Source organism: Oncorhynchus masou, chromosome 30 (genome assembly GCF_036934945.1).
Source record: "Oncorhynchus masou masou isolate Uvic2021 chromosome 30, UVic_Omas_1.1, whole genome shotgun sequence".
NCBI lineage: Eukaryota > Metazoa > Chordata > Actinopteri > Salmoniformes > Salmonidae > Oncorhynchus > Oncorhynchus masou.
In genome coordinates, this window is record NC_088241.1 from 35,980,730 (window position 1) to 36,003,403 (window position 22,674).

A 22,674-nucleotide genomic window follows, 5' to 3' on the forward strand; every position below is an offset into this window, starting at 1 on the left:
TGTACGAAGGGCTATATAAATACATTTGATAGAGGACTGAGGGTCTTCCAAATATCGAAAGTGTGTAAATAGTTACCCATGTTATTTTGTAAATGTATAAAAAAAAAAATCTTCATAATTTTTCCCCCATATTTTTTTCTCAATTTTTTTTGTGGGGGGGTGTGATAGAATACCATTTTGTATATACAGTGGGGAGAACAAGTAAGGGCACTGCGTTCATCCACCTCTGGCCTGCTCGCCTCCCTACCATTGAGGAAGTACAGTTCCCGCTCAGCCCAGTCAAAACTGTTCGCTGCTCTGGCCCCCCAATGGTGGAACAAACTCCCTCACGACGCCAGGACAGCGGAGTCAATCACCACCTTCCGGAGACACCTGAAACCCCACCTCTTCAAGGAATAGGATAAGTAATCCTTCTCACCCCCCCTTAATGATTTAGATGCACTATTGTAAAGTGGCTGTTCCACTGGATGTCAGAAGGTGAATTCACCAATTTGTAAGTCGCTCTGGATAAGAGCGTCTGCTAAATGACTTAAATGTAATGTAAATGTAATTTGATACACTGCCAATTTTGCAGGTTTTCCTACTTATAAAGCATGTAGAGTTCTGTAATTTTTATCATAGGTACACTTCAACTGTGAGAGACAGAATCTAAAACAAAAATCCAAAAATCACACTGTATGATTTATAAGTAATTAATTTGCATTTTATTGCATGACATAAGTATTTGATACATAAGAAAAGCAGAACTTAATATTTGGTACAGATACCTTTGTTTGCAATTACAGAGATCATACGTTTCCTGTAGTTCTTGACCAGGTTTTGCACACACTGCAGCTTGAATTTTGGCCCACTCCTCCATACAGACCTTCTCCAGATCCTTCAGGTTTCGGGGCTGTCGCTGGGCAATATGGACTTTCAGCTCCCTCTAAAGGTTCAGGTCTGGAGACTGGCTAAGCCTCTCCAGGACCTTGAGATGCTTCTTACGGAGCCACCCCTTAGTTGCCCTGGCTGTGTGTTTCGGGTTGTTGTCATGCTGGAAGACCCAGCCACAACCCAAAATGCAAATTAATTACTTAAAAATCATACAATGTGGTTTTCTGGATTTTTGTTTTAGATTCCGTCTCTCACAGTTGAAGTGTACCTATGATAAAAATTACAGACCACTATATGCTTTGTAAGTAGGAAAACCTGCAAAATCAGCAGTGTATCAAATACTTGTTCTCCCCACTGAAGTTATTTGTTTCAAAATGTATACCTTCACCAATTTGGCCACTTGGGTACATTTGGGCTACTTGTGTGGGACACCTGGTGACTTCATGATAAATGTCATGTAGCACACTCATTTTGGAAGTTATCATTCTGAAACTTTGCACAAGTAGTTGCCCGCTTATATTTTTCACTGAAATTGTCCCCATCATATTGTCCCTATCTGAATGTTTGTTTTATCTAGTTCATTTTAAAGATGATACAACAATAATTAAAAATATATATGTTTTTTTCATTGTATTATCTAAACCAGATCTATTGTGTTATATTCTCCTACATTCAATTCACATTTACACAAACTTCAGTGTTTTCTTTCAAATGGTACCAAGAATATCCATATCCTTGCTTCTGGGCCAGAGCTACAGGCAGTTAGATTTGGGTATGTCTTCAGGTGGAAATTGAAAAAAGTAGGGGGTAGCTCTAAGAGGTTTTAACTGACTTGCCTAATTAAATAAAGGTAAAATGTATCTTGAACACAATCTTTGGGGGATTCTTTGGAACCTTTGTGTTCGTGGTTACGGTCACAATATTATGGTCTGTCCAGCCCACTGGCATTGATCTGGCTTTTATGCATTGCAATGGTATATTACAGAAGATCAGATCAATGCATGTGTTAACCATTTGTTTCAAACCAGTCACACATAATCAATTTAGTTCTATTTGAATGATTATGATCCTTCCAATTTATATTAAAATAACGATAAATGCATGTCTGTTGCATCTGTGGCCTGGTCAAACCCAGTGCATAAGTCATCCAGATAGGATACCTTAGAGCTCGGAGGTCTATACACACATGCTACCAATATGGGTGCCTGGCGAGGTAGATCTACTTGAGCCCATAGTGCCTCTATTTGACATACATTAAAACCTGTTGCGACTCTAGGGGCAGTATTTTCATTTTTGGAGAAAAAAAACGTTCCCGTTTTAAACAGGATATTTTGTCAGGACAAGATGCTAGAATATGCATATAAATGACAGCTTTGGATAGAAAACACTAACGTTTCCAAAACTGTCAAGATATTGTCTGTGAGTATAACAGAACTGATGTTGCAGGCGAAAGCCTGAGAAAAATCCAATCCGGAAGTGCCCCTGGTTTTGAAAGCGCTGCGTTCCAATGAGTCCCTATTGAGCTGTGAGTGTGCCATCAACGAGCTTACGCTTTCTACGTATTCCCCAAGGTGTCTACAGCATTGTGACGTAGTTTTCCACATTTCTGTTGAAGAATAGCCGTAGGCGGCCACATTGCGTAAGTGGTCACATGGTGGCGCCGAGAGAGATTCTCGCGTAAAATACAGAGGTAGCCATTACTCCAATCGGTCCTACTGAAAAACGAATTGTCCCGACGGATATATTATCGAATAGATATTAGAAAAACACCTTGAGGATTGATTATAAACAACGTTTGCCATGTTTCTGTCGATATTATGGAGCTAATTTGGAATATTTTTCGCCGTCTTCATGACTGCAATTTCCGGGCGATTTCTCAGCCAAACGTGAAGAACAAACGGAGCTATTTCGCCTACAAAAATAATATTTTGGGAAAAAATGAACTTTGGCTATCTACCTGGGAGTCTCATAAGTGAAAACATCCGAAGTTCAAAGGTAAACGATTTAATTTGATTGCTTTTCTGATTTGTGACAAGGTTGCCTACTGCTAGCAAGGAATAATGCTATGCTAGGCTATCAATAAACTTACCCAAATGCTTGTCTAGCTTTGGCTGTAAAGCATATTTTGAAAATCTGAGATGACAGGGTGATTAACAAAAGGCTAAGCTGTGTCTCAATATATTTCATTAGTGATTTTCATGAATAGGAATATTTACTAGGGATATTTATATCCGTTGCGTTATGCTAATTAGTTTCAGGCAATGATTACACTCCCGCATGCGGGTTTGGGAGTCACAAGAATTAAGGCCATCCCTCCTCTTAAAAGGTATATGATTCTGAATGTACAGTGCTACACCCTCCCCATTCCTATTCCTGTCCATTCTAAGTAGACAATATCTATGAATGTTCATTTGCCCATCATTTACAGATGCATCTAAATGAGTTTCGGTCAAAGCCAAAATATGAATATTACTTATGTTGACCAAGTTAAAATCCTCATGTATTTTATTAGGAAGGCTACATACATTCACCTGAGCTATATGCAGCCCTTTCCTTATCAAGTGGAGATCAATATAGCATGTATCTGTTATAGTTGAAGTTGTCATGATACACTAGAACACAAACTCAGATTTGAACATTCAATTAAAATAGCCAGGGAGTTACTCTAGAGTCCCGATACAATTGCCCGTTGATGTAAAGTTTATCCATCACCACGGAGACTCATGCCCTATTCCCAGAGGCCTTACCCATTCTATGGACTCTGGGGAAAGTGACAATATGCACAACATCAGTGGGCAGTTCCAGTTGAGTTGACATAAAGTCTCGGACAGTGTCCTCACAGCCTCTCCTGTTGTCATTCTCCGGTATCCCTGAAAACAGATTGTTCCGCATTGATCGACACTGTGCATCAAGCAAGGTTTCTTTACGTTGTTTGTTCTCCCTTTGCGCCACCACCACCTTGCCATGAATAGAGTCTACAGTACCTTTCAGCGCAGTGTTCTCTTTCCTTAGATCATCAATCTGACATTGGCTGAATTCTAGACTGGCACATAATGCATTGATGTCCTCTCGTAGTATATCCAAGATATCAAGTTTGGCAAGCCGTTTATTGATGGATTTAAACAAGTCAACATCCATATCAGTAAACCTCTCCCCACACGCGCCCTCTTGCTTGGGGATGGTTTGGTTCCATCGTTGATACCTATTGGCCACTCGGATTTGTTTTGTTTTGTTGATTGGGTTGGGTTGGTTGTCCTTAACAGTGATTTAATCCTCTGAAACCAGCGACATGTTTCTTTGAGTCAATGAATCATTCCAGCTCTTCAATGGATTCTGAATCATCCAGTGTGTTAGCAGGCAGAGTAAAAAAAACAAAAAAAACAATGTTAACTTATCTAGCGTCTAGTCAGTATCTCCAACTCGATCTCATGGCAGTATGTTTGTTGCAACAAGACTCAAAACCCTATATTTAACCCCCAAAACATTGGGAAGCAATCTCTTAGAGGAAAACAAAACGGAGACAAATAGCAGAAATGATTTCTCACCGACTTTACTTTGGAGAGACATAATCAATGCAGTGTGTGTATCTGATCATTTCTTTAGAGAAGACAGGACACTGCTTAGCCCTACTGAGGCGTACAGCAGTGTTCTTCCACTCCAATCAAAACATTTTGTTCGAACAGGTGCACCACTCATTTGGTTATTGTTCTGTATTTGCCCTTTTCCTAGTATGCCAGGTTGTGGTTTCACAGCGAAAAGAAGCTGCTAACGCAAGGATGCAGAAGAAAAGGCTCTTTTTTTTGTCTCGCAAATGTCCTGGAAAAACATCTGCACTCTCAGCCTCACATCTGTCAGGAATAAAGCCACTGTTTACCTTGCCTGTGTGTGTGTGTGTGTGTGTGTGTGTGTGTGTGTGTGTGTGTGTGTGTGTGTGTGTGTGTGTGTGTGTGTGTGTGTGTGTGTGTGAGAGAGAGAGTGCGAGTGCTTCAGTATTAATATGCATGACTTGGCACAGTCTGCATTTAAAAAGGGCAACCTGCCATAAGCTAATGGCTCAATGGCATAGAAACAACAGTTAATTCATAGAGGCGTACAGTCATTATACTGTATATACAGTAATGGTACAGAACTGGCATGGATCAATGTTGAATGAATTTGATTAATTTGTCAAATTCAAGCTGAAAGTATTTGGACACCAGCCACTACAAATATCCACTTCATTTATCCAGAACACTACAGTGCATTCGGAAAGTATTCAGACTCCTCAACTTTTTGTTACATCACAGCCTTATTCTAAAATGTATTGTCAGCCAGCCACCCCGCATCAACCTACAAACAATACCCCATAATGACAAAGCAAAAACAGGTTGTTAGAAATATGCAAATTTATAAAATATCCAAAACATAATTAACACATTTACATAAGTATTCAGACACTTTACTCAGTACTTTGTTGAAGTACCTTTGTCATCGATTACAGTCTTCTTGGGTATGACACTCCCATTCTTCTCTGCAGATTCTTTCAAGCTCTGTCAGGTTGCATGGGGAGCGTCGCTGCACAGCTATTTTCAGGTCTCTCCAGAGATGTTCGATCGGGTTCAAGTCCGGGCTCTGGCTGGGACACTCAAGGGCATTCAGAGACTTGTCCCGAAGCCACTTCTATGTTGTCTTGGCTGTGTGCTTAGGGTCGTTGTCCTGTTGGAAGGTGAACCATCACCCCAGTCTGAGGTCCTGAGCACTCTGAAGCAGGTTTCATCAAGGATCTCTCTGAACGTTGCTCTGTTCATCTATCCCTCGATCCTGACTAATCTCCCAGTTCCTGTCGCTAAAAAAAACACCCCCACAGCATGATGCTGCCACAACCGTGTTTCACCATAAGGATGGTGCCAGGTTTCCTCCAGATGTGACGCTTTGCATTCAGGCCAATCTTGGTTTCATCAGACCAAAGAATCTTGTTTCTCATGGTCTGAGAGTCATTTAGGTGGCTTTTGGCAAACTCCAAGTGGGCTGTCATGTGCCTTTTACTGAGGAGTGGCTTCTGTCTGGCCATTCTACCATAAAGGACAGATGGGTGGAGTGCTGCAGAGATGGCTGTCCTTCTGGAAGGTTCTTCCATCTCCACAGAGGACCTCTGGAGCTCTGTCAGAGTGACCATCAGGTTCTTGATCATCAACTCCCTGACCAAGGCCCTTCTCCCTGGATGCTCAGTTTGGCCAGCTCTAGGAACATTATTGATGGTTCCAAACTTCTTCCATTTAAGAATGATGGTGGCCACTGTATTCTTGGGGACCTTCAATGCTCCAGACATTTTTTGGTACCCTTCCCTAGATATGTGCCTTGACACAATCCAGTCTCAGAGCTCTACGGACAATTCCTTCGACCTCATGACTTAGTTTTTGTCAACTGTGTGACCTTATATAGACAGGTGTGTGTCTTTCCAAATCATGCCCAATCAATTGAATTTACCGCAGGTGGACTCCAATCAAGTTGTAGAAACATCAAGGATGATCAATGTAAACAGGATGCACCTGAGCTCAATTTTGAGTCTTATAGCAAAGGGTCTGAATACTTATGTAAATAAGGTATGTTTTTTATTTTTAATACATTTGGAAAAAAATGCAAAAAAACTGTTTTTGCTTAGTTATTATGTCTGCGTAGATTGATGAGGAAAAACATTTATTTAATACATTTTAGAAGGCTGTAACGTAACAAAATGTGGAAATAGTCAAGGGGTCTGAATACTTTCCAAATGCCCTGTATACACATTATAGATGTATCACTTCACGAGCAGGTATTTAAAGGAGTGATCTGGGATTGGTACATCCATTTTGGGACTTTTAAATCAAAATCTAATTTTATTGGTCACATACACATTATTAGCAGATGCTATTGCAAGTGTAGCGAAATGCTTGTGCTTCTAGTTCCCAGAGTGCAGCAATATGTAAAATGTAATCGAACAATTTCACAACATCTACCTAATACAATTTGGATGGCAATTTTTATTAAATAAAGGCATTGATTTTTGAAGAATCTAACCTCTGTTGTTTGAATCACAGAACAACTTATTGCAAGTGTCATATTTCTGTTACATGTACTATACTTGAAATAGGTATTTGAATAACTGAGTATTTTTTTTTCTTTCAATTACACTGGGGCTGAACTACACGCCAATGTATTTTGCATTTTCAAAATACTATAGGTTGTAGACATTTTGTGGCCCTGCTCTTCCCCTGTATCAGAAGTATTTTTTTTGTAACCATTACTGAGAATGGTGCTGTTCGGGCAATTCAAATGATCTAACTCTTGGAAGTAACTAACATATGTATTTCAAATACAAGTATTTTGTGGTTTATTTTGATACGTTGATCTTTATGGCATTTTGCATTTGTATTTTATAATTGTATTTGGTCATTTTTGCCCATCACTGGATGAGATCAAAATCCATAGCCTAACTCATATGGTCTGTTAAAGGGACAATGTGGGAGTCAAACATCATTAAAGCGGTCACCGCCTTTTAAAGAGACAGGCGATTTCAACTCAAATCGCACACCGGTGCCTCGGCCAGAACCAATGAACTCAAACCTGTGCGGGTTTGTGTGTGCAACCTGTGCGTGGGTGTGCGTATGTGTGTGTGCAACCTGTGCGTGAGTGTGTGTGTGCGTGCGTGTGTGTAAGACAATGCCCATAGATCTCCTGGAGTAGTCCAGTAGTCTAGAGAGACAGAATGAGTGTGTGAATTGCTCCTGAGGGTTAAACAATGACAGAACTGATAAGACAGCTCATGAGAACTGGGTTGCGTATTCATGCAGTGTGTGTGTGTGTGTGTGTGTGTGGGGGTGGGTGTGTGTGTTCACTTTTTATAACACTGTTCATAACTTATGTCTACTTCCTGTTAAACAAATCAACAGTAGAGCAATCCATGGTTCTTTCTTAAATGTTCTGCCGTGCATGCAGTAGTTGCTTTAGTGGTTTCTCCTTGGTATCCTACGCGTTCGATTCATTTCAGTAAAATACTATACTACACAGTGTATGCTTATACAGTAGGAAATAGAGGCAGACTGAAGCACAGTTTCATAAACAAGAGAGAGAATAAATCAAAAGTAGTCCTTAGACTTAAAGACACTTTACTCTACTACTAAAGCAAAACACTACGGAATCTGACCGCACACTCCACTTCCCATAAAGCAAAACTGCCGTCTCTCTACAAAGACACAATACATGATGCTGGGCTCATTGAAAGGGTCGTTGTGATTGTAATTAACTGCAATAATACTCCCGTTTTGCATCCCAAATGGCACTCTATTCCCTATATGGTGCCCACCTTTTAACCAGGACCCAATAGGGCTCAGGGCAAAGGTACACATGGAGACGCCTCTTGGCTAGATAGATAAAGCATCCAAGAGGACTAGGTAGGATCGGGGTCAGTTGATCAGAAAGGATTTGGGGTTAGAACACACGAGGAATGAGGTCTTTGCGTGTTGGTTTCCTGCCGTTACATCAGCAGGAAACCAACATGAGCAGAGCAGGCAACAGCCTTGTGGGAGAATAGCAGGAGATTTGGAGAAGAATGGACAAGGACAAGCCCCATGAATGTAGTTCAATTATTTCAGGAGAACTGCGCTAAAGCACACACAAGGCTCCCTCGATCCCCCCCCCCCCCCCCAAAATTAGGCACGGAGAACAGAAGACCCCCATGAATAGAAGACCCCTATAAACAGATTAAGGAAGACGGGGAGGTTGGGGGGGGGGGGTCATTCCTCTACCTAGATGCTGAGAGGGAGGGATGATAAGTAGGAGACAAGAGGGTAGAGGAGGATAGGGGGAGATGGGAGGAAGAGGTGGGGCCCCCATAGACGGTGTTATTTATACGTTAGACTGACTAGAATGGCCTATTCCATACTGGAGCTGTTTCCGCGGGAATGGCTGGCATGTTGCACATAATAATACCCATCGTATATACTGTACTTTCCTTTTTTTTTACAAAAGCACCACAGTAGGGATGGACTTAGAATTACTATATTCCTTTGCTCAGACAGGAATTAAAGATGCACTATGCAGAAATCGCTCCGCCATTTCCTGGTTGCGAAAATTCTAATAGTTGGCCTAATTTCAATTTATGTGACAAAACAAGCAAATATAGTGGAGAGAATCATTGTATCATCTACACCGCTGTGAAATGTATTTTCCACAAACAAAAAACATTGTATTTTCAGCCATTTGAAGCTGGTGTACAAAACCGAAAGTAAAGTACTCACCCTGGCATCGCCGTTGGTGGGTCTCGGGCCATGACTGAAGGCTTGTGCGGGGTCCTTGTGGTACACCTTCAGGCAGGAGTGATCCGTGATATTCCTGGAGAGAGAAACAGCCGAAGTTTGACGAGGTGCCCAGATTATATCACTATCGGACAGCGGTCTATCTCCTCTAGCTGCGAGACTCCTATACCGAGACATTGGTGTGTACTCTGACAAGGCTATGTCATACACAGTCCGTGGTCTGGTGTACTGACCATACACTGGCTGAGACATCACGGTGCTGTGTCAAAAGTGTCCAATTAGTCCAAAACTTGTCTAGTAGTGTTACGGTAAATAGTTTTCCTCAAATAAATAAAGCTCCTATGTAAAGCTCTCTCTGTCTATTATGTGTTGTGAGTCATCTAGTACTCCTGCGCTCTACCGTACCAGTCTGCGAGGAACGAACATGTGACAACTTTTACAGCCCTGATAAAAAAAGATGACGGCTAGTCATAAAGTAAACATCCCACCACCGCAAGAACATTAAAGGTAGAGAACACTTGTTTTTCCATTTGAGCCCAGTGTGCCGAAAACTTGTACCCTACAGAAATTCAAATATACAATATAGTTACTAAACAGCTTCTGTATGCATTGTCAAATCATTTCCTGGGCAATCCATATACTGTGCATTCGGGAAGTATTCAGACCCCTTGACTTTTTCCACATGTTACTTTACAGCCTTATTCTAAAATGGATTCAATAGTCCCCCCCCCCATCAATCTACACTCAATACCACATGATGAAAAAGCACACCCTTTACTCAGTACTTTGTTGAAGCACATTTGACAGTGATTACAGCCTTGAGTATGACACTATAAGCTTGGCACACCCGTATTTGGGGAGTTTCTCCCATTCTTCTCTGCAGATCCTCTCAAGCTCTGTCAGGTTGGATGGAGAGCATCGCTGCACAGCTATTTTCAGGTCTCTCCAGAGATGTTCGATTGGGTTCAAGTTCGGGCTCTGGCTGGGCCACTCAAGGACATGCAGAGACTTGTCCCAAAGCCACACTTGCGTTGTCTCGGCTGTGCGCTTAGGGTTTTTGTCCTGTTAGAAGGTGAACATTTGCCCCAGTCTGAGGTCCTGAGCGCTCTGGAGCATGTTTTCATCAAGCATATCTCTGTACTTTGCTCCATTCATCTTTCCATCAATCCTGACTAATCTCCCAGTCCCTGCAGCTGAAAAACATCCCCACAGCATGATGCTGCCACCACCATGCTTCATCTTAGAGATGGTGCTAGGTTTCCGACAGACGTGACGCATGACATTCAGGCCAAATTTTTCAATCTTGGTTTCATGATACCAGAGAATCTTGTTTCTCATGGTCAGAGTCCTTTAGGTGCCTTTTGGCAAACTCCAAGCGCCGCTGTCATGTGCCTTTTACTGAGGAGTGGCTTCTGTCTGGCCACTCTATCATAAAGGCCTGATTAGTGGAGTGCTGCATAGATGGAAGTCCTTCTGGAAGTTTATCCCGTCTCCACAGAGGAACTCTGGAGCTCTGTCAGAGTGACCTTCGGGTTCTTGGTCACCTCCCTGACCAAGGCCCTTCTCCCCCGAATGTTCAGTTTGGTTTGGCGGCCAGCTCTAGGAAGAGTCTTGGTGGTTCCAAACTTCTTCCATTTAAGAGGCCTCTGTGTTCTTGGGGACCTTCAATGCTGCAGACATTTTTTTGGTACCCTTCCACAATCCTGTCTCAGAAAATTCCTTCGACCTCATGGCTTGGTTTTTGCTCTGACATGCACTGTCAACTGTGGGACCTTATATAGAAAAATGTGCGTCCTTCCAAATCATGTCCAATCAATTGAATTTACCACAGATGGACTCCAATCAGGTTGTAGAAACATCTCAAGGATGCTCAATGGAAACAGGATGCACCCAAGCTCAATTTCGAGTCTCGTAACGAAGGGTCTGAATACTTTTATAAATTATACTTATACTTCTGTTTTTGTTTTTCTTATACATTCACAAAAGTTTCTAAAAAACAGTTTTCGCTTTGTTGTTATGGGGTAATGTGTGTAGATAAAATAGTAATTGAATCCATTTTAGAATAAGGCTGTAGCGTAAAAAAATGTGGAAAAACTCAAGGGGCCTGAATATGCCCTGTCTATATGGTTGGACTTTATGAAATGTTGTCTCCCATAAACACACCCATAATACCAGGAAGTGGGTGATTGGTGACGTGACTGTGTGTGGGGATGACTGAGGGTATGAAACCCGGGTCAGTGTTGTCTTACAGAATCTCACTGGTGTTTGTTTTTCTCTCTGTGTTAAAAGAAAGGCAGGCTAACGCTAATGCTACATGTGCCTCTGCAAAGAGACACTTAGTGTGTCCCAAATGGCATCCTATTCCCTACATAGTGTATTACTTTTTATCAGAGTTCCTTTGTGCCCTGGTCAAAAGTAGTGCACCAAATAGGGAATATGGTGCCATTTGGGACGCATATTAAGTGTCTCTTTGCACAAGCACATGTTTCTGCACATAGAAGACAGCCAGACTGTGGCCACCTTTGATACAGCTCTCTCACTCACTTTAAATCTGTGGCTCTGGAAGAAACAAGACATTTTATGGGTTCCTGTCCAATCCTTTTGTCCTGCTAACTGAGCAGGAAGGACATGTGTAAAAACACATGGAAGTCGCCCACAAAAGAACTTTCCACTTTCCATCACGTCCAACATTTGAAAAAGTAGAGGCTCTAAAACTGTGCTCACGACCCAAAATGGCACCCTAATGTCTATGTAGCGCACTACGTTTGACCCGGGCCCATAGGCAAACCCAAAGTAGTGCACTAGATAAGGACTAGGGTGTCATTTGGGACCGTGTTGTTTGGGTTTGTTTAGGTGTAGGTGGAACTAAAGCGTCCACTACAGTAGGGCTCCACATCCCGAGGCCTTTTATCCACACAGCTATTGGGTTGACTGGGAAGTAGAGAGGGTCACTTCCTGTGTTGAGCTCATTAGACAGGAAGAGCATAAGGAGGGGAGAGAGGAAGGCTGCTGGGTAACCCTGGGGACCTTACAGGGGTGAGACTGAGACATAGGGAAGAAAACCCCAAATGACCTGCTCTAGCTAACCCAGTGTGGGAAAGTAGAGACATAACACACACACACATTTACCTGACGTCAGTAAGCTCGTAGTACATGTTCCTCATGTCATCTTTGACATAGACGGCCACACTGGGAGACTCCAGCATCTTCATGGTGAGCTGCTGGGGGAAGGCACTCACAAACAGAGCCCTGATGGTGTCGCCGCTGGTGATCTCATTGGGCATCCGGATCTGCTTGGTCTCCTCTCCGTACTGCAGGTACAGCACGCCTGGGAAGTAGAGCGGAAGGAGAGAGGGTTTCCAAAGAGTTAATGATGATCTGGTGGCTGTTAACCATGTACAGGAACACGACATCAGTCTTATGGGCCACTATTCAAAGTTGTGCACTATATAGTGAATAGGGTGCCATTTGGACGCATGCTTTGTGTACTGTGGGGCCACATGAGTTGTACGCAGTCAGACATACAGCACAAACACTATATCTTCAGTGTATTTCCATTGAGTTAAAGACCAGACGTTTGTGGTGGTATAATAAAGATCCTATCGGCTCCAGGAAATAAAGTGCTGAGCCCCTCTATGGTACATACATCTCCGGCTCTATAGCTAATAGTAGGGCTTCCTTGTAACAACATAGTCAGTTGGTGAACTAACTCTTTCCCTGGTGTACTGTTATGTTAGCAGTTAGCCACTAGCTTTTCATTACGATGAAAGACCTTGCAGATGATCCTAATACCACGTGTGTTATTTGATGACTGGTCATGCGTCCCAAATGGAACACTATTCCCTTGATGTGCACTACTTTTGATCAGGGCCGACAGGGAATAGCGTGCCATTTGGGACACAACCTGGGCTTCATATTCTATTTCACATGCAGCATTTGTAACATTCCCTAGAAACTGAACTTTATTAGCTCCGGAGACTTTAGACAGCTCAATTCTAAGATGGGAGTCAGATTGCAAGACTGTATGTGGTTGCTGCTTGTCTGGCTTCACTCTTAAATCAGAACCAAATGGCGTGGCTGCACAGCTAATGGACAGAGAATTATTTTATTTCACCTTTATTTAACCAGGTAGGCAAGTTGAGAACAAGTTCTCATTTACAACTGCGACCTGGCCAAGATAAAGCAAAGCAGTTCGACACATACAACAACAGAGTTAGACATGGAGTAAAACAAACATACAGTCAATAATACAGTAGAAAAATAAGTCTATATACAATGTGAGCAAATGAGGTGAGATAAGGGAGGTAAAGGCAAAAAAAAGGCCATGGTGGCAAAGTAAATACAATATAGCAAGTAAAACACTGGAATGGTAGCTTTGCAGTGGAAGAATGTGCAAAGTAGAGATAGAAATAATGGGGTGCAAAATAAATAAATAAAAACAGTAGGGGGAGAGGTAGTTGTTTGGGCTAAATTATAGATGGGCTATGTACAGGTGCAGTAATCTGTGAGCTGCTCTGACAGCTGGTGCTTAAAGCTAGTGAGGGAGATAAGTGTTTCCAGTTTGAGATTTTTGTAGAATTTTAAGAATGGAATAGAATTTTAAGAATAGACTTTGTTCGTTTGACAAATGGCACACTAGGAACTACATTTGAGCTAGATTGCTACAGCAGAAAAATAATCCTGCAGCAACAGGAAATGTACATAATTATGTAGATTAGAATTCATTTACATTTCTGTAGGGGTTGATACATATTCCACGAAAATCAAGTCTGGAATTTCAAAGTGAAAATTACAAACTTCAGAAGCCTTTTTAAACCTCAAATATACTACAAGTTTCACATTTTCTGCATTGCGGGAAAGTTCTCTTGCAACAGGGTGATCAAATTAAGACCGTACACCTGTATTCCCAAAATAGTGCACTACCCTTGAGCAGAGACCTATGGACTACGGTGAAAAGTAGCTCACTACATAAGGACTGAGGTGCCATTTGGGATGCAGCCTTTGTTTCGAGAGCTTGCAAGGCTTTACAACAGTCAGATTCAACACTCTACACTAACGCTTCTCCAAATGGAACCAAATCACCCTAAATTACTTTCACTTTCATATGCAGAATTAAGCGTTCATTAAATTCCCATGCTCCCTCGCTTCTACAATACAAAATGCAGTACAGCAATAAATAAATATCTAAAAGTTCTTCCAAAACAACTACTACTATACTGTAGTATAAGCATAATGTTGCACTTCTACACATAAAGCTACATGTAACATCCGAGAGAATACAGAAACTCACTCGAAGAGAGTAAAGATGTCAGCGACTATAGCTCCAATGTTGTGTTAAGGAGTCCTCTGACTGAAGGCACTACTTCTACTGGCACAGGGCTCTTAAGGAAGACCAGATGTCTCTGGGGACACGACTGCGGGTGTGTGTGTGTGTGTGTGTGTGTGTGTGTGTGTGTGTGGGAGGCTATGGGGTGAAGTTTCCCCTCGGTTCAGATCTAGGATCAGCTTACCCTCGCCCAATTCTAGCCTTAACCATTAGTGGGGAAAATGCCTAACTTCCCTAAGATCAGTGTCTAGGGGCAACTTTCACTCTACTCCGTATGGGACGGCCAACAGAGGAATGCTGGGTAATGTGCCCTCTTTCCTCCAGCCCTTCCTCACCCCATGACCCTTGCTGCTAGCATAACGCTTTCTCGTGCGGTGTCTGCAATGTCTGCATTTCAACCTAAGCAAGAGGCCTCTTTTGTTACAGAATGACTTGCAAAATGCAAAATGACTTCTGTTAATTGTCACGTTGGTCAAAGTGGTGTGGTACCCAAATGTAAACAACAGAGGCACTCAAAATGTACGAAATGACAAAATACTCAACCCAAAGTCACTTCAAAACTAAGACGTGTCCTTTGCTTACATTTTCAAAGAATGTTTTAAGAAGCAAAATCCTGAGGGGTCTCAGAGGCTGACTACATGTTGTGATTATGAGAGTCGTGCTGGAGCACTCTCTCGGTTTAGGTCAGCAAAGTTAAATGGCTGGCTCTTAGAAGAACCACCTGTGGCATTACTAGAGCTACGCTATAGCCTATGAATGCAACTATTTCCACCCAACTGAAGGCGTTTGTCATACTGATGCAAATTAAGTGCCCTCTGCCTTGATAGCGAACACCCTTTCTAAGCCTGTCAATACCCATACGAAAAAATAAATACATTTCAATATATTTAACGTCACGTAACGTGATGTTCTAAAATGCATGTAACACCAGACAATATCCCAGAGTTGCATCGCTATGACAGCTACAGGGGGGTCAAAAGGAACCTTGTTCTTTTTTTTACATTTTCTTTATTACAAGACATTTTTAGCCTGTAATCGAACCCAGAAATGCTGATGCTCCAGATACCTAAAAAGTCTAAAGAAGGTCAGTTTTATTGCTTCTTTAATCATGACCACGGTTTTCAGCTGTGCTAACATAAATGCAAAAGGGTTTTCTATAATGATCAATTAGCCTTTTAAAATGATGAACTTGGATTAGCTAACACAATGAGCCATTGGAACACAGGAGTGATGGTTGCTGATAATGGGCCTCTGTATGCCTATGTAGATATTCCATTTTTATTTTTTATTTCTTTCTTACATCTGCCGTTTCCAGCTACAATAGTCATTTACAACATTAACAATGTCTACACTGTATTTCTGATCAATTTGATGTTATTTTAATAGACAAAAAAAATGCGCTGCTCATTCAAAAACAAGGGAATTTCTAAGTGACCCCAAACTTTTGAACAGTAGTGTATACTGAAAAATAGAAAAACGCAACAATTTCAAACTGACTTACAGATCCATATAAAAAGGAAATAAGGAAATCAGTCAATTGAAGTAAAAACATTAGGCCCTAATCTATGGATTTCACATGACTGGACAGGGGTGTAACCACAGGTGGGTTTAGGGGGGCTTATTTTTCACCACGAAAGGGCTTTAAAAACAGATAGAAATACTCCTTGAGCATCACGTTTTGTTGAAAAAAATTGACTGTTTAGGAAAGAATCTGGCTTTTCAACGCTGGTAACCCGTTGTATAAAAGCAATAATATACTTGAGTCCGTGTGTTTTGACATTTGTATCATGGCTGTGATGGTCTACGCCACTCGGTTTCGCCACTCGTGCTTTTATATGCCCAATGATTGCTCAACAATTCAAAAGGTAGACAGGCTTCAGCGCTTCACACTTTATTCATTGTTCTAACCTTCATAGGGCGCATCATTCAATCTCAGAGCGGTTTCCTAAAACCATCGTTATTAACATTACGCAAATTTTCAAGTGCAATCTAACGCCTGCCTCAGACCACTTGTAGAACAGCTCAGAACATGGATAAACCGTGTGATTCTGTCTCTCTGTGACCACCAATAACTTCCGAACAAAGTTTAATACAAATACAATGTTGCCAATGTCTTTGTAATTGATACAAAAAAGCGACGTATAGGCATATTTCAATATATTTCATGTTCAATCGAGTTGTATTTTGTTGTATTAGGCTGCTGTCTGTAATTTGTCTCTATATATTTCATGATGTCTAGTCTATCCAGGCTGTATCACTACCAGCCGTGATTGGGAGTCCCATCAATTTGCCCAGCATCGTCCGGGTTTGGCCGTCATTGTAATTAAGAATTTGTTCTTAACTGACTTGCCTAGTTAAATAAAAAATAAAAATAACTTGTGCTCAATGATGTGCCAAATCTGTGATTTTGTGCATTTTTATTGGTTAATCATTAGAACAGGTATTCCCAACCCCAGGGGTATGCGCAATGCCGTCGGGGGTATGCCAAAGACAAATGCGATTCACATTAAAAAAAGACTAATAATTTTTGTTCACATTTTCAAACAGGGGCTATACATTTAGGGAGAATTTTTTCCCCCCCTCGCCTGAGTAGGCTCGTTTCACTGCCAAAAATGTTATTAAACCATCTCGTGTTCAGCAAAATAACAACACAATGTCAAATTGTCACGACTCGGGTGGAGCTCGGAGGTCGTCGTCACCGGCCTACTAGCTGCCACTGATCCCTTTTCCCCTTTCTGTTTATTGGTTTCCCCTGTTTTGTGTGTAGCCTGATTAGTCGGGCTATGTTAGCCAGTAGGCCCGCCTGCTCTTTGTGCAGGATTGTTTTGTGTTGCTACTGGTGCACGTTTGAGGTTGACGTGTTTTCGTTCGTGGGCTTTTCTCCGTACTGTGTTTGGGGCATTTGTTTTGTGTGAGCCCTGTGTTTCGTGGGGTGGCTTATGTTCGCTGTGTGTGCAATTAAAAGCACTACCCTGTACTCTCTGCTTCCTGCGCCTGACTTCGCACTCACTACGCCCAGAGCGTTACACAAATACAGGTAGCCTAGTCAAATAATTAACATACAATCACATTAACCGCTACTCTCGCATGGGAATTCCACTAACCGTCCGTAAGAATTTCACTAACGGTCCGTAAAAAAAAAAAGGAAGGCCCGTGTACATAGAGACGCATACCAGCTCTACTGGTAGTACTGCTACTACCAGCAGTACTACACCTGCATCTGTCGACGACAAGTTGTTCTGCTTCCACGAGCACATCCAATGCTAGCATCAGTAATTCTACATTTGTAGTTAGCCCAGCTAGCATGGACACTGATAGTTGTGAATCTGATGCAGCTGAAGAGCTACTGCCCCCTTACCCGGGAAAGCACCGAACAACAGACAGGGACGTTGGACCATTGAAGAGGCGCAAATATGGTGAAAACTACATTGATTTGGCGTTCACTTATATTAGGAGTAGTGCCAGCCACAGTGTGTTAGATGTGCAAAAGTACTATCTCACAACTCAATGAAAACTTCACTCTTGCGCAGACATTTAGAAACATGCCAATTTGAAAAATCAGCAAACGGGAGTTCTTTGAGTGAGAATTCAGATGACTTGAGTAGTAAGACATGTATAAAAGCAACAGACCCCATTAATAAGAAGGGGCTAGAAACGTCTTATATGGTGAGCTACCGAGTGGCTAGGACAGGCAAGCCCCATACTATTGTGGAGGAATTAATTCTTCCTGCTGCCGCAGATATGGCTGGGACAATTCTGGGGGAGAAGGACAAAAAAACTATAGACAATGCCTTCATCAAACAACTCTTTTTTCATGACGCAGCAGTGACGTGGCAGGAGATGTTTTGAAACAATTACTGCTTTGCATACAAGCCAGTGAATTATATGAGTTACAGCTGGATGAGTCAGACATGGGAGGCCTGGCACAGCTCCATTACTTTTATGGGGGGGTCAATTAAGGAAGACATCCTCTTCTGCAAACCACTGGAAACCAGGACAGCAGGGGAGGATATTTTTAAAGTACTAGACAGCTTTGTGACATCAAATGGACTTTGGTGGTCAAGATGTGTTGGTATTTGTACTGATGGTGTAAAAGCCATGACACAGAGACATAGTGGAGTGGTAATGTGTGTGCAAGCAGTTGCTCCCGACGTCACTTGGGTAAACTGCAGCATCCACCGAGAGGCTCTTAACTGCCAAGGGAATTCCTGACATCTTGAAAGATGTTTTGGACACTACAGTGAAAATGGTTAACTTTGTTAAAGCAAGGCCCCTGAACTCTTGTGTATTTTCTGCACTATGCAATGATAGGAGCAGTGACCATGTAACGCATTTACAACACACAGAAGTGCGCTAGTTATCACGGGGCAAAGTATTGACACATTTTTTGAATCGAGAGACCAGCTTAAAAAGTTCTTGACTGACCATCATTTTCCCTTGTCTGACCGTTGCATGATGACGAGTTTCTCACACGACTGGCCTATCTGGGTAATGTTTTTCTTGCCTGAATGATCTGAATCTAGGATTACAGGGACACCCTGCATTATATTCAATGTGCAGGACAGAATTGTGGCTATGATTAAGAAGTTGGAGCACTTCTCTGTCTGCATTAACAAGGAGAACACACAGGTCTTTCCATCATTGTATGATTTTTTTGTGCAAATGAACTCAAGCTTACGGACAATGTCTCATTTGATCGTGCGCAATTATGCATGTACTTTCCCGAAACGGACGACACAAACAATGGGATTCGTTATCCCTTTCATACCCTGTATCCACTTACCGATATCTGAACAAGAGAGCCTCATCGAAATTGAATTTAATCAGAAGCCACTGGGCTGCGCTCAGGGTATCCTGCCTTGGAAAATTGCACTGTTAAGACACTGATGCCCTTTGCGACCACAAACCAATGTGAAAGTGGATTCTCGACCCTCACTAGCATAAAAGCTAAATACAGGCACAGACTGTGTGTGGAAAATGATTTAAGACTGAGATTCTCTACAATACACCCCAACATTGCAGAGTTATGTGCATCCTTTCAAGTGGTGAGTTATTCTCAATTTTTGATGAACAAATAAGGATTTTATATGTAAGATGGCTACAAAAGAGAAAAATTATTGATTATTATTTGTGACCTGGTCCTATAAGAGCTCTTTGTCACTTCCCCATGAGCCGGGTTGTGACAAACTCTCACACTCATTCTTATGTTGAATAAATATATCAACATTAGAGTGCGCTGACCTCTGGTGCTAGAGGGGGTACGCAGCTGGAGGTTGAATGTTTGAAAGGGCACAGGACTAGAAAACGTTTGGGAACCACTGCATTAGAAGAATAAGCCACCTCAATATTTTCAGTGGTGAATCTTCTCGAGGAGCGATCCCGACGTCAGTATTGTTAATTATTTCCCCATTTTAAGGAAATATTTGATCCCATCAGTATTGGCACATGCTCCAACGACGCGCTTATCTGAGCGGTGTTTTGGGAAACATATGTTACGTCTTCGGCCGGTGTAAGAAATATGCATCGTTAAAAGCACCTGTAAGCCTTAGTTCCATCGCTATCAGGACACCGGGCCCTGATCTGTTGCGTCAGCCTCGTTTGCTTTTTAACGCGTTTTGTTATGCACTGGTTCTATGAATTTGGGATCTGTCTTCCCACAACTGTTCCAGAGGCTATTTCTTTCTCGCACTGAATGACAAGCTGACCAACAGAATAGGGAAACTTTCGGACTAGGGGGGATAGTACATTGACATAGGCTAGTGATCTTGCTGTTCATTACTCGTGGTACTGCTGAGGAAAAGTTTTTTTTTTAATCTTCAAAGTGCACATCGGAATTCGGTAAGAAGTACGCACGCCGTTGCATCCTCGGGTTGCATGTTCCATTAAGATCCATAACCATAATCTAAATGTGACATCTGTCATCCTGAGCACTGTGGGTGGACGCCCTCACCAGGTTAAGCACCCTATACATGTGGGTCCATTACATTTCTCAAATGTCTGGTAAATTAAAATGCTGCTGGTGAAATGTTCGGAAACCCTGGTAAGTGTGTGTGTGTGTGTGTTTTTTTTTAAGAGAGCCAGGCTGGGTTATGCAAGCTGTGTCTATCTGTGTTTGTGAAGCAGTCCTTGGTGTCGTTGTGGTTAATAGCATCAACACACAGTGTGGCCATGTTGTGGTCCCCTACCTAGTGAGCGGTCCCTGGTCTGGTTGGTGGAGCGCACTACGGGCAGGCTGGCGCGGGAGCGGCTGCCTCTGGTGAAGGTGGTGGGGGCATCAGCCTCTGACATGGTGTCCAGAGACTCCAGGGAGGCCAGGGAGAGGTGCTCAGCCTGGTCCCCTACACTGGAGCTGCTAAGGCCGTGTTTAGGGCTTCTGCTCTATAAGGGAGAAGAGGAGAAAGAGGTTCAAGAGGGGGTCACGATACACAGGAATAGGGTTGTAAAAAATTCCAGTAACTTTCCCAAAAGGTCCCCCTCAAAATGTATTCTGGGAAGGTTACTGGGATTTTGCAACCCTACATAGGAAGCTTACACACACTGAAACACAATTTCCCTAAGCTATGTGCCAGTGCCACATGCAGGAATCAAACCCACCAAAACTCTGTGTTGCAAGCACCATTCTTTAACCAACAAAGCCATCTGAACCAAACACAAGTGTTACTTCTTTTAAGTGTTTAAGACAAAAGACAAGCTTTTTAACTACACAACATGAACACAGTGAAAATCCCAGTGCCATTGTGTGACATTCTAGTCATGCATTCAAGTCTATTTGGGTGTCAATTGTTTGCATCAGTGCAGACTGCAGACACACACTGCCTGTCATAGGTTATGTCACACAAGCACACACCATAATTTTCCATGGCGCAGTTGCAAAAAATGGAAGAGAGGGCAGTAATTTGGTTGTGCTGGGGTATCCCCACCATTGACTAATGTGGAGCAGGCAGTGATTTTGGCAGGACTATACAGATAAGGTGAGGTGAGGCAAACATAACACACCCCACTATATAGCATGACACACCCCACTATATAGCACACATTTTCCATGTCGCAGTTGCAAAAAAAAAAAAATAATGGTCCCTAGGCCTTATCACGTAATAATAATGTGTTTCTCTTTTGACAAGCTTCACACAAATTGAGAAGTGAAGGGTTAACACACACAAACACACACACACGCTTTTCTCACTTGTGGTGCAGGTAGTTACAGCCCCAAAATCGACATTGTAGAAAAAATACAAATAACTCCAGCACAACACTTTTTTTCAAGTTATTTTTCAAGCTTTGCACAACAACCAAGGGAAAAGATGTAGCGAGGCTGATTAAAGCCACTAATGAGTTCACCAGGCAAACAGTCCTGTGGGCCTGGCAGAGTGTTAAATGCTGTGGAGCTCATTGAGAAGCCTGGTATTATTGTAAGGTTATCTGTGCCAGGGTGACAGTTTGACTAGCATTGAGAGGTCAGCACACCGAGAGCCCTTTATCAAGCTAACAGTTCTGAGGACACACCCAGGTGCACACACAATTACAATTTTGGCATAAATAGCTTCTCCTTTTCAGTTTATTGAGAAGTCATTGACATTTTTTTTTCCAATCATTGAATTGGAATTTCAGTTTACTTCCTGAATTGACTGCCTTCAATTAAAATATATCCCAACCCTGACAGACAGGTTAGCTGGGATGCAGACAGGCACACGCCCAGGCATGATGCAGATAAGATAAAAATAAGACTAACTGTGTGGGGAAATTGGATTTTCAGCAAGTACCTCTGAATGTCAAGCTCAGAGTGTAGAGAAGACAACATGCCCTGTAAGGACTGATGGAAAGAAAAAAAAGAAAAAAAGAAAGAAAGAAAGAAAAAGAAAGAAAAAAAGAAAAAAAGAAAGAAAAAAAGAAAGAAAGAAAGAAAGAAAAAAAGAAAGAAAGAAAGAAAGAAAAAGAAAGAAGACGTGGGGAAAGGGAGAGGTGAGATGGTCATCAAACATGTCAAGAAACAAGGCAGCAAGTTGAACAGAACTGTGTGAGATATTTTTTGGGGGTTATACTGTACTGTATCTGCTTTCCAATAGAGCCAACATAAACTATAGTCTGCTAATCCTTTGCTATTAATAGCTGTATGATTGTTGTTAATAGTCAATACCCTCCACACCACCATTATTATTCAGATGACATCATTGAGTGGATGAGACATGTCACCTTCAGTGTCAT

General features: G+C 42.1%; 1 protein-coding gene across 13 annotated transcripts in view; it reads right to left on the bottom strand.

The window, feature by feature from the left end:
* The window catches only part of LOC135522589 (sickle tail protein homolog), a 171,771-nt gene that overhangs the window by 33,123 nt on the left and 115,974 nt on the right, over positions 1-22,674 (bottom strand). For all 13 annotated transcript variants that reach the window (XM_064949005.1, XM_064949000.1, XM_064948996.1 and 10 more), the window contains 3 exons: positions 20,658-20,850; positions 12,276-12,474; positions 9,129-9,222 (listed from right to left, as the gene is read on the bottom strand). In XM_064949005.1, coding sequence (XP_064805077.1) covers positions 9,129-9,222; positions 12,276-12,474; positions 20,658-20,850 — 486 coding nt within the window. The remainder of the gene's footprint in view (positions 1-9,128; positions 9,223-12,275; positions 12,475-20,657; positions 20,851-22,674) is intronic.